The sequence below is a fragment of the Monodon monoceros genome, unplaced genomic scaffold, assembly GCF_005190385.1.
Source record: "Monodon monoceros isolate NGI ecotype Baffin Bay Population unplaced genomic scaffold, NGI_Narwhal_1 Super_Scaffold_6, whole genome shotgun sequence".
NCBI lineage: Eukaryota > Metazoa > Chordata > Mammalia > Artiodactyla > Monodontidae > Monodon > Monodon monoceros.
In genome coordinates this window covers 90,252,073-90,263,555 of record NW_021703783.1, presented here as the reverse complement: position 1 = coordinate 90,263,555, position 11,483 = coordinate 90,252,073, and the positions used below count along the sequence as shown (strand labels likewise).

Genomic DNA, 11,483 nt, shown 5'->3' with positions numbered 1-11,483 from the left:
GATGGTGATGTGTGTTATGTGATGTGTGATGTGTGTTATGTGATGTGATGTGTGTGTGTGAGTGATGTGTGTGTGTGATGTGATGTGTGATGTGTGTGATGTGATGTGTGATGTGTGTTATGTGATGTGTGTGTGGGTGTGTGTGTGTGTGATGTGATGGTGATGTGTGTTATGTGATGTGTGATGTGTGTTATGTGATGTGTGTGGGTGGGTGTGTGTGTGGTTGATGAAGGTGTGATTCTGCTAAGGGTGTGTGACTCTGGTAGGGACCCGGTGGGTGCTGGTCTGTAAGGGGGCTGAGTGTGAGACTGATGGGCTGGTGTGTACCGCGAAGTTGTACAAAAGCTGGGCTGTGTGTGTTGTATGGGGGGGGTGGGTTGGGTAGTTGAGAAAGTCATGTTGTCCTAAAGGAGCGTGTGACTGTGAGAGGGGTGTGTGTCCATCACTGAAGGAGGACAGAGGTCTGCCATGTGTGTATCCACCTGGACTTGGCTGTGGTGGGCTGTGGGCTGCCCGGCACTCTCCTTGGCCAACCCCAGTCCTGATTCCTTTCTCCTTCCTAGACGTTCATCTTCACCGACAGCCTGGATGAAGGCCTCCAGGAGAGACTGGGTAACTCTGGGTGGGTTGGGGGCCCCTCGGCTGTTGCCAGGGAAAGCTGGGGTGGCTGTCCCCTGGCCTGGGGTTCCCCAGGAAACACGGCTGCCCACCCTTGTCACAGGGGGATTCCCCTTTTGCCCAGGACGGGAGCAGGCTTCTTCCCTGGAAACGGGTATGGGTGTGGGGAGGGACTGTGCTAGACAAGACCCTGGACGCCTGGGTCCCAGCCCGGCCTACTGTCCATTAGCTCCAGGGTCCTGGGCAGCTCAGCCCCCCCTGACCTCAGCTTCCCCATGTGTAAAATGGGACTGGATGCACTGCTCCAGGCTTTCTGAGGCCCTGCCTTCCTCTGCATTCTCACACTGTGTAGGGCTGTTGGGAGGAGCTGGGCAGGGGCCCCTGACCTGTCCTCCCTTCTTCAGGGTCCCACCTCGTGGTCACCAACTGCTCTGCAGAGCACAGCCACCCTGCCCTGTCCTGCAAGATGGCTGCTGAGTTTGATGCCTTCTTGGCCAGCGGACTGAGGTGAGTTCACCTTGGTCTTTGGGGGCAGCCGTGACCTTTGCCTCGGGCCAGTTCCTAAATGAGGTGTCTTGTCAAAAAAGTAAGGTTGTCCGGGCCCTGTGAATTTAATCACATGTAGGGCCTGCTGGGATCTGTCTCTGGACAGACAGATGGGATTCAAATTCTGCTGTTCACTGGCTGTGTGACCTTGGGCAAGTGTCTTAACCTTCCTGAGTCTTGGTTCCCACCTGTGAAGTGGGCACAACTTCCTCATGAGCTTACACCAGACGCTGCCTGGCACAGAACACACCAGTGCCTTCAGTGTTAGCCTCCCCCACCCCATAAGTCTGTTGACTTATTATGAGGGCGTAGGGCGGAGTCTGGCTGGCTGGCAGCCCTTGGGAACCCCCTCCAAGTTCACTGTCCCGCGTTCCATCCCCACAGGTGGTTCTGTCATGTGGATGACGACAACTATCTGAACCCGAGGGCGCTGCTGAAGCTGCTAAAAAGCTTCCCGTGGACCCGCGACGTCTACATCGGCCGGCCCAGCCTGAACCGGCCTATCCACGCTTCTGAGCCGCAGCCGAACAACCGCACGGTCGGTTCCCTCGCTGCCTCCTTTGTGCATTGGCCGCTGGCCCCGGGGGCGGGGCCATGCGGGGCGGGGCCATGCGGGGGCGGGGCTGTGGAGGGGTCCGGTGGGTTTCCTGGGTTTCAGATTTGGCTGCATCCGGGTGTGTCAGGGCTGGTGGCTTCGCCTGTGATGCTCAGTCTCCTCCTTTATGAAATGGGGAGATTGAGACAATGCAGGTAAGGCACAGAGACTGGCGCTTAGTAGGGCCTCGGCCACGGAGCAGTGGCTCGTCCTGGTCACACAGTGAGCACGGGGGCGGTGAGTTGAGGCTTCCTGACTCCACGGCGGGGCTCCTAGCCACCTGGCATCACCATGTAGTTGTACGGATTGTTAAAATGCTGAATCCGCTGGGCCGGGTAGTAAATTGTGGCTGCCGGGAGCCCCTGAACCCTCCCCTCCCCTCCTCTCCTCTAGACACCCCTCCTCTTTCCAGATTTCACTAACCAGCAACTGAGTTGACACCTGGTACAACAGGGTTCCCAGCACCGGCTTCAGCTCCAGACCTGAATGGACAGGTTTAGGTCGCCAGATTTTGCCCCTAGGGCTCCCTTGGCCCCTGTGAAGAGTCAGGCCATGGGTCCCCCTCTCTAGACGTGGTGCCTGGAGCGGGAGCTGGGCCAGTTGTGGGGTTTTCTCCCTCCCAGGGTCACCATCTGCTTCACTAGGGAAACCAAGAGCAGGGAGCACAGAACCTTAATTACCTGCAGGTAATCAGCCTCTGAGCCCTAATTAAATCTTCCTGGGCCTTGGGGGAGCGTGTGTGAGCGAGCTGATGCCAGGTGAGCCGCGGGGTCTTCCAGACTCCCACACCTCCTCACCCCTGACCTAAGGGTTTGAGAGCTCCGCTCTGGAACCTGACTCCCAGGGTTCACACACCAGCCCTGCTTTGCTACCTCCTGGCTTTGTGACCTTGAATGAAGTCACCTCACCTCTCTGTGCCTTGGTTTCCTTATCTGTAAAATCAGTGAAAACAGTCACTACCTCATAGGGCTGTTGTGAGCAAAAAAAGAATTAAATGCGGTCATCTATCCAAGGGCTTGGAACGGGATCTGCCACGTGGTGGACACTAGAGAGTGTTATCAATCAGCACCCGACTCAGCACAGCCTCATCTCTGAGCTGTGTTCTTCCTGTGCTGGTTCGGGACACACCCAGTCCCCGACCTCACAACGTGCATGAATGCCCTCCTTGTCAGACGCCCCACCAGCGGGATCCCAGGACTCCGCTCCAAAGTGTCCTGGTCTGTTAAGACCCTGGCATCCCCCAGGGTGGGACAGCAAAGTGGGCAAGGGCTCAGGCTTGGAGTCAGTCCCGGCTCTGGGACCTCAGTCAAGTGACCTCAGTGCTGTGCACCTTGGTCACCTCACCTGCAGCACAGGGCTCTGCATAGTCAGTGCTCAGGGTTAGGCACTTGCATGGTCGCTGCTGACGTTGCTACAGTTCTCTGGAAGTGGAAGCCCTGCCCTCATTAATTCATTAAGCAAGGATTTATTGGGCACCTCCTGTGTGTCAGGTCCTCAAGAAACCATTCATTCTGCCTGGTTGAAGCCCGACCTCTCTCTAAGAGGGCAGAGTTTCCAGAAGTAAGCTCGTAGAGGTCTTTAGGAGGAGGACACCTCTGGGCCAGGAGAACCACCGGATTTCAGACCTGGAGCCAATGTTGTACTCACAGGTGACAAATCTGAGGTACAGAGAGGGGCAGGAACTTTCTCAAGGTTACACAGCTGTGCAGTGGAGGAGGCGGGGGCCCCTCCACTTTCCAGCTCCCTGCCCACGGCTCTTCTCACGGCTGCATCATGGGAGGTGACCCCACCCAATGCAACACGCATCAATGAAGCACCAACTCTGTACTTGGGAGAAGGTAACTTTAGGGCACTTGTTTGACCAAGAGATGATACAGCTGAAGAGGTTCAGTGTTTCTCAAAAGCCTTAAAGAAATTCATGGGTGAATTCACAGGTCCTCACAGAGGAGGTAGAAGAGGCCTTGGGCCATGGTGATGTTGGGTGAGGGCAGAAAGTGGTTTACACCCCAAAGGGGTGGTATTGGTTGCTGAGATTGAAATGCCAAGGGGTTTGCTGGCCTTAGGGGCTCACAGGCCTGCCTGCCCTTCTCTCTTTCCTCCATGAGACCTCATTCTCTCCTTTTGCAGAAAAGCTTTCTTGGTCCCAGGAGTTGGGAGTGGCGAGGCCAGTGTTCATGGCCCGGTGTAAATGGCATCAGGATTATCTTTACTGGTGACCCTGTAAAAGCATCTCTCCCTCACAGCATATGGAACTCAGGCGAGGACTCTGATTGGCTGGCTGAGTCATGAGCCTGTTGCTGAGCCAGTCACTGGGTCAAAGGTGTGGTCTTGTGATCCATCATTCCTGGGGCACCTGCCTGTATCTGTGACCTATGGGAGCAGGTGCTGTGTTGGGCAGTCCCTCCTGAACCACATGGGGATGTTTCTCTGAGGATAGGGATAAGGTGCACTGGGTGGACAAATATGATATGTGTCCTCTTTAACTGAAATCCAGCCAGATTGGGGTCTAATTGTTGTCCCCATCATTCTTAAATAGCTATGTGACTTTGGGTCTCGGTTTCCTTATCTATAAAATGGGCATAATAATGTCAGGCTGTAGGAAGACTCTAGTGAGATGTGAAATAAAAAGTTTTGAGCCATGCTTGTTGGGGGTAAGGGGGGCCCTGGCTGTTGCCCCCACCCCAGGCTCACCCTACGTTTTGGCCCTCCCCATCTCTCCCCGCAGAGGCTGGTACAGTTCTGGTTTGCCACCGGGGGCGCCGGCTTCTGCATCAACCGCAAACTGGCTTTGAAGATGGCCCCATGGGCCAGGTAAGCAGAGACCTAGAGACTGGCGGAAGAGGTGGGGGGTGCAGAGAGGGGGTGTTGGCTGGTGTGTGGGTGGGGCCTTTGCAGCAGGAAGGGCTTGAGAGCGAGCTCAGGAAAAACTACCCCTCATTCCCGCTGTATCACAGAGTTACACAGTTAGTGGTGAGCAAGCCACCTGTCACCATGCCCTTGGGGGTACACCGCCTAGTGCACTCTGCCACACACAGGCAAGTTGTGTAATCTCCAGGAGCCTCAGTGCCCCCATCTGTAAAATGGACCTGATAATACAATGGCCAGTGGTTGTTGTAAGGGTTAAATGAAAAAGTGTCTGGGCTGGCACCTGGCAGGAGCCCGGCAAACATTAGGTCCTGTTTTCAGCCCTCTTCTGACTGGTCACTGTCACAGGGGAGGTGAAGGCCAACTGGAGGGGCACTCAGAGGAGGGAGTAGGGCCTTCTGCTTGGGGAAAGGAGGGAAGGCTTCCTGGAAGAGGTGAAATTTGAGCTGGGATGGTCCTAGAGGGCTCAGACTGAGGGGGATCGTGGGAGTAGTGGAAGCCCTCAGTACCTGGTGGGGGTACTGATATTCTAGAGAGGACGTGGCCAAGGTCTAGCCTCTTGAGGTCTGCCAAGCAGGCTGTTATTAACATCCACATCAGTGTCACTACCTTGAATTGAGGGTTGACTCTGAGCCAGGCCTGTGCTTTGCTAAGAGTATCACAGCCCCCAGGGAGGAAGGGGTGTTGGCCTTATTTCTACTTGGCTGAGGAAACTGAGGTGCTGAGAGGGTAAGCAAAGTAATTGGTTCAAGGTCACTCAGCTGCTGGGTTTGGCTCTAAGGCCTGCGTGCTTTGTCACTACACCAGCCTGCCGTGCCCTGCCCTGGACGGGAGGGGTCCTCCGGGGCCAGTTTGTGCCCTGGCTGGGAGCAGGAGTGCTGTCCTAGCATCTGTCAACAGCAGGCATGTACACGCAACCGGGAGTCATCCCTGTGCCTGGGCTGCCCCCATCTAGGCTTCTGTCCACCTCTATGGTACATTTGTGTGAATTAGAAAAATGTACCCACTCTGGGCAGGTGCAGCCTGGGGAGGGGGGCAACGGCTGGGCTTCTGCACCCACTCGACCCCTCGGTCAGGCATCCTGCACAGCGGGGCAAGCTGCTCCACCTGGCACCCCCGCGGCGTTCGTGGGGTACGCAGTCAGGTGACGCCCTTGCCTGGAACACTGCTCCTCCCCTGCTCGGCACCTGGCTGACTCCAGCTCATCCTCTGTTTAAAAACTGCTACTGCCATGATTAAGTAAAGAGCAAAACAAAAGACTGCCACATCCTCTGGGAATCCACCTTGTCCTCCCTGTGTCCCCACGCCTCGTGCTTCCCCCTGACTTAGTACCAGTCCTCTGAAATGACCTGCTCATCTATCTGTCTCCCTCCAGAATCGGGGCTGCTGTTGAGGGCAGGAAGCATTTCTTTCTCATCTCTTTGTCCTCAGCCTCTGTGTCATGGTGGCTGGCAGCAGGTAGATGCTCAAACTCAAGAATGAATGAATGAGTGAGTGAATGAATGAAAAGAAAGAGAGAGAAAGAAAGGATACATTTTTATAAAGGGCTGCATTTCACCTTTCCTCCACTTAATCCTCACAACAGCCTTGTGAGGGCAGGGCCATTATCATGCCCATTTTACAGAAGAGGAAACTGAGGCTCCCCGAGGCTTGTGACTTGCACAAGGCTACACAGTATGCAAGAGGCAGATGCTAGAGCCAAGCTCTGTTTTCCCAGCTGGCCTGGGCGGAGGCAGGGTCTTCAGGGAGGCAGGGAGGGCTTTAGGTGTCGAGGGCCTTAGGCCAGTGGCTGCAGCATGACTGTGTCCCTCAGTGGCCCCCGCTTCGTGGACACATCTGCCCTCATCCGGCTGCCTGACGACTGCACTGTGGGCTACATCGTCGAGTGCAAGCTGGGCGGCCACCTGCAGCCCAGCCCTCTCTTCCACTCCCACCTGGAGACCCTGCAGCTGCTGGGGGCTGCCCAGCTCCCAAGGCAGGTGAGCCAGCCTTGGGGCAGGTGGCACTGGGGAAGGTGTTTGTGGGGGCTCTCCCGTATTGATGGAGAAACTGAGGCCCAGGGTGGTAAAGGATCCCCTTGAGGGCATGCAGTGACTCAGCTCTCTCCGCCTCTAACCCTCAAGGGTCTGCATTTATGATGCTAAAATTATTTGATCTCGTTCCCAAATGCCAGCTGGAGGGACCTGCACACATGAGATGAAGCTCGTCCTGAGGTTCAGACCACCCAGCTCGCCACATGCTACCTCCTTCCCTCTCTCCTCTCTTCAACCTCCCATCCTCCCCGCACCCTCTGAAGGGGCCAGTCCTTTTCAACTGCCTATCGGCAGCCCTCTCCTTCACCAAAGCTTACCCGCCTACTGATTGCTGCTTTTCCTTCTCACCCAGGTGTCACTGGGAAGGACCAGGTCTTCAGTAGGGACATCCAAGTGTAATGTCAGGCTGGGGGAGGGGTAGGGACCCGTCCCACCACCTGGCAAGGAATGACTCTGCTGAGGTCCAACTGGCTCTGCCTTGCAGACACGCCCTCCAACTCATGGGTTTCCAGCCCCGTAGGGCGTCCTGGCTGGGAGGCCCCTGGGATCTTCTGCCTCATGGTGTGAGTGAGTCAGAGCCCTTTTGGCTGCAAGTGACAGAGAGGCAACAGACTAATTAAACAGAAAAGGTCTGTTTAATTCGCGTACCTGAGAAGCTGAGGGCTTGGCCTGACTTGCTAGATCTGGCAGGGTCTGGGTGCTCAGACCCTGTCCCCTCTCTCATGTGCCCTCCCCCTTGTTGGCCTCATTCTCAGGCAGGCTCAGCCCTCATGCTGGCAAGGTGGCAGCCCCTGGTTTCCACCCCACCCATGGGAAGAGAGCTCCTCCTTCCACCAGATCTCAGGACTGGTGCTCATTGGTCACATGGCCCACTTGGGTCACATGACCTGTCTCCTACCAGTGCCTAGAGTTAGAGTTGATTGGCCAGACCTAGAACGGGGATGCAGATTGGTCCCATTAGGATCACAGCCGGGAAAGAGGGGCAGATTTTGGACGGCCGAAACCAGGGCACCCTAAAGGTGGGGTTTTCAGATCCCCCGCTGTGCCAGGCACCACACTGGGGCCTTAACTTCTTTAACTCTCTGCTTCCCCACAGCATTCACGTGGGGATGAGTCCTAACATTATTCCCATTCTACAGATGGAGAAACTGAGGCCCAGAGAGTGGAACTAACTGTGGCACACAGCTAGTAGAGGACAGAGAGGGATTTGAACCCTGCTTGGGTGGCCCCTAAGCCCACAGTCTTTAACCACTGTGCTTGGCTACCTCTTGACGGGTGTCAACATCCTGTATCCTCATTTCTCGTGGAGTGACCTTAGGCTCCGGGTGGAGACGGATCGCCCAGGCCCTAGAGTGGGTCTCAGGAAACCTCCGTTCAGGCATGCAACTTTCTGGAAAGGTGCTTTCCCGCCTTGAGCCTCAGTTTCCCAATCTGTAGATGAGGGAATCGTTCCAGCCTCCCTAGTAAACTGGACCGTTGGCGGCACAAATGGGATTATGGTCAAAGGGGAGTGGGGTGGGGCCCTCAGCGGAACACCCATTACTGACGGTGGAATTTCAGGTGCAGAGGAATGCTTTTTGTGCCCCTCAAAATGCCTTCTGTGCCTTCTCTGTTTCTGCCCAAATGCTGCCCCCTTGTGGGGTCGCCAGTGGGACGCCCTGCGCCCTTCACTGTCTTCTCTGTGTCTCTCTGCGCAGGTCACCCTCAGCTATGGCGTCTTTGAGGGGAAACTCAACGTCATTAAGCTCCATGGCCCCTTCTCCCCTGAGGAGGACTCCTCCAGGTGGGTCTGGAGGCTGAAACTGTAGGATGGGAGGAGTGGGGCCTGCGTCCAGGCATCCAAAGATGGGGGAGCCAGGAGGGAGGGAAGTGAGAGAGGCCAGTGACTGACAGCGCAGAGCTGGGAGTGGAGGGAGTGGATTTCAGTGTCCGCTCTGTCACTGGCTTGCTGTGTGACCTTGGGCAGGTGCCTTGCCCTCTCTGGACCTTAGTTGCCCCATTTGTAACACAAGGAGGCTGAGCTATGTGGATCTGAAGGGCTCTCCCAGGCCTGATCCTCTGGGAGACTGTGAAAGACTGAGCTCTCTTCACTGAGCAAAGGAGATGCTCTAATGGAGGAGCTCCAGGCAGTCATGGGGAAATGAAAAGAAAATCTTTCTTAGGCTCTTTGTTTCTTTGATGATACTTTTCGATGGATAGAGGGTTGGAATGGGGGCTAGAATGTCACTTAGGCACCTTCCAGTTCTGTCCCCAAAGACTCCCTGGGGGGATTAGGGCTGCTCAGCCCAGCCCCCTCCGTCCCACCCCCAGCCCCGATTGCTGTAGGGCAGCTCAGAGCACAGCCTGTGACACACTGTGGCAGGGGAGCAAGACCTGCTTAAGGAAGTAAAAGAAGCCAGTGTGACTGGAATGTGAGAGGAGAGAGGAGAGTGGAGTCAGGTTCAGTTGGGGAGGTGGCAGGGAACACCCTCCCGCATGCCCCCAAAGGCCTTGTGGGCTCTGTCTGGACTTCGGATTTATCTGTAGGGTAATCCTTAGGGGAGCCAGCACTCCTGCCCCTGAAATTCTGCAGAGCTGTCTGGCTGGGGGCAGAGGAGTCACAGCTATCCCAAGGCTGCCGGAACCAGGGCTGTGTTGAACAAGCCGGGCATTACAAGGAGACAGAGTTTGGCTCAATTTCTAAGAGGAAAGGAGCTGCCTTCTAATAGAGTGAGCTCCCCATCAGTGGAGGTGTGCAAGCTATGGCTATACTGCCAAGGCGTTTAAGAATTGGTGTTAAATTCTCTCAAAGCCTGAAGATTTAGAATCTAAAGGTTGCTACCTAATAGGGCTGCAGCCAACTGGGGACTCAGATATGTGCGGTCAGAGGGTGTGGCCTCAGCTGAGGCCTCTTCATGGTTTCTCTGGCTTTTGAAGTCTTTATAAACCAGCGGTTCTCAACCAGGGACCATTTGGCAACTCCCCCCCCACGCCCCCCACTAAGGGACAGTTGGCAGCGTGTGGGGGCATTTTTGATTGTTAAGACTCAGGATGCTTGCTGGCATCTAGTGGCTGGAGTCCAGGGATGCTGCTAAGTACCCTACAATGCACGGGACAGCCACACAACAGAATTATCTGGCCCCCAATGTTCATCGTGCTGAGGTGGAAAAACCGTGCTCCAGAGCATCTCTGTGACGTGCTCCCCAGGAACCCGTGGGAGTGACCCGTCTTGTCCATTTCTGGTCTCTCCACAGGTTTCGCTCCCTCCATTGTCTCCTCTACCCGGATACTCCCTGGTGCCCACAGCTGGTGGCCCGATGAACCCTGAACCTCCGGGCAAAGGTTGAGCTGAAGCCTTTGGTTGCCCTTAGCTTCCCAGGCGGCCTTGAGGGCCCGTGGCAGTTCCTGTGTGGGCAGCAGTCCCTGGCAGGGCCTCTGTGGTGGGCAGGCCCAGGATTGGATGGTGGCTGGCGGTAAAGGCATCCCAAGCCCCTGGGAGGTGGGCTGGACAGCCCAGGACCAGGTGCACCGTGTGCGGGCCAGAGAGGCCTCAGGGGCTGGACTTCATGGGCCTTGCGTGGCTGAACTGAACGAGGGTAGGGGTCCTTGAGCTGCTCGGGCTCAGGAGTCCTCACTCTCCAGAGAATTACCTGGGTCCCTTGGTGTGGTCAGAGCCCCCACCTCTGGTCCCTCAGTTACTCTCCCGGGGTCAAGCGCTGGGCCACCCACTCCTGGCTTCCTCGGCTGGATCCCCAGCCACCGCGGGGATGCAGGTGCAAGAAGGGCAGAATCCAGGGTCTGTGGCAGATACTGTTATCGCTGACCAGTCTCCGGTCCCTGCCCCCCCCCCCCCCGATTTTGTTTGGAGCATCCGCATGTCCAGACCCAGATGATGAATCAGAACGGGTCCTAGCCAATCACGATGATCCTTTTTGCTCACTTTCCCAGCTTCCCTTTCTGTTAGGAGCTACTATATGACCCAGCTCTGGCCAGAGCCAGAGCTCTGTCTGTTAGTGCAAATAAAGCAAAGCCAATAGAGAGGCTTCTGGGGAAGGTTTTGCAGCCCCAGCCCCATCTTCCTGCTGTGAATGTGGGTGTGATGTCTGGGTCTAGGGCAGCCGCCTTGCTACCATGAAGGAAAGGCCAAGGCAATCATCCACAGCTGTCCCTTCCAACATCTGGATGTGTAAGAATATTAAACCCTTGTTTGTTTAAGCCTCTCTTGGCTCAGTTTTCTGTTACGTACAGCCAAAGTCGTTCCTGACCGAGGTAGGGTCTTTGATCTGTCTGTCGTAGTGGTGTTGATTTGGGTCCCTCGGCTAGACAGCCCTGCCCTACCCTTGCTGGCTGTGTGACCTTGAGGAATCCACTTGGTCTCTCTGGCCTGTTTGCTCATTTTATATATGAGAAAAGGAATACCTACCTCGCGGGTTGTAGGTGAAATGATGCAGAGTTTGTAAAGGGCACAGCATGGAGAAAGGAATGGCTCAGTGAACAGTGATGGAAGTAGTGTGTGCTGTGTCATTGCATGCCAGGGCATATAAGAGTGCGCATGTGCCGTACACCCTTCTACGCTCGTCTGTGCCTAAGGACGTATGTGGGGTGTATGGATGTGTTTGTGCCTGTGTCACACCTGTGTGTGTGTGTGATGTGCACGCATGTGAATATCTGTGTGCTATGAGGTGCTGGTTTGCTGGGGACGATTCTTCCTTTTATCTGTCTTCAGGGCCTGGGTTGGTGTGGCCAGAGAATCAAGGAAGGCTGAATGGAGCTAAGGGATTCAGCCTCTGGTATCAGATAAAAGGACACTTTGAGAGCCCAGGTAGGAGCTGAGTAAAGGTAAATGC

At 55.7% G+C, this 11,483-nt stretch overlaps 1 protein-coding gene across 6 annotated transcripts in view; it reads left to right on the top strand.

Moving 5' to 3' along the window:
- The window catches only part of MFNG (MFNG O-fucosylpeptide 3-beta-N-acetylglucosaminyltransferase), a 19,831-nt gene extending 8,975 nt beyond the window's left edge, over positions 1-10,856 (top strand). For 2 of the 6 annotated variants that reach the window (XM_029205068.1, XM_029205069.1), the window contains exons 2-9: positions 564-622; positions 1,023-1,125; positions 1,549-1,702; positions 4,485-4,570; positions 6,000-6,082; positions 6,438-6,603; positions 8,355-8,440; positions 9,891-10,856. In XM_029205068.1, coding sequence (XP_029060901.1) covers positions 564-622; positions 1,023-1,125; positions 1,549-1,702; positions 4,485-4,570; positions 6,000-6,082; positions 6,438-6,603; positions 8,355-8,440; positions 9,891-9,964 — 811 coding nt within the window. In that variant the 3' untranslated portion in view covers positions 9,965-10,856. The other 4 variants (XM_029205065.1, XM_029205067.1, XM_029205066.1 and 1 more) reach the window with 4 other exon arrangements.
- The last annotated feature ends 627 nt before the right edge of the window (positions 10,857-11,483 follow it).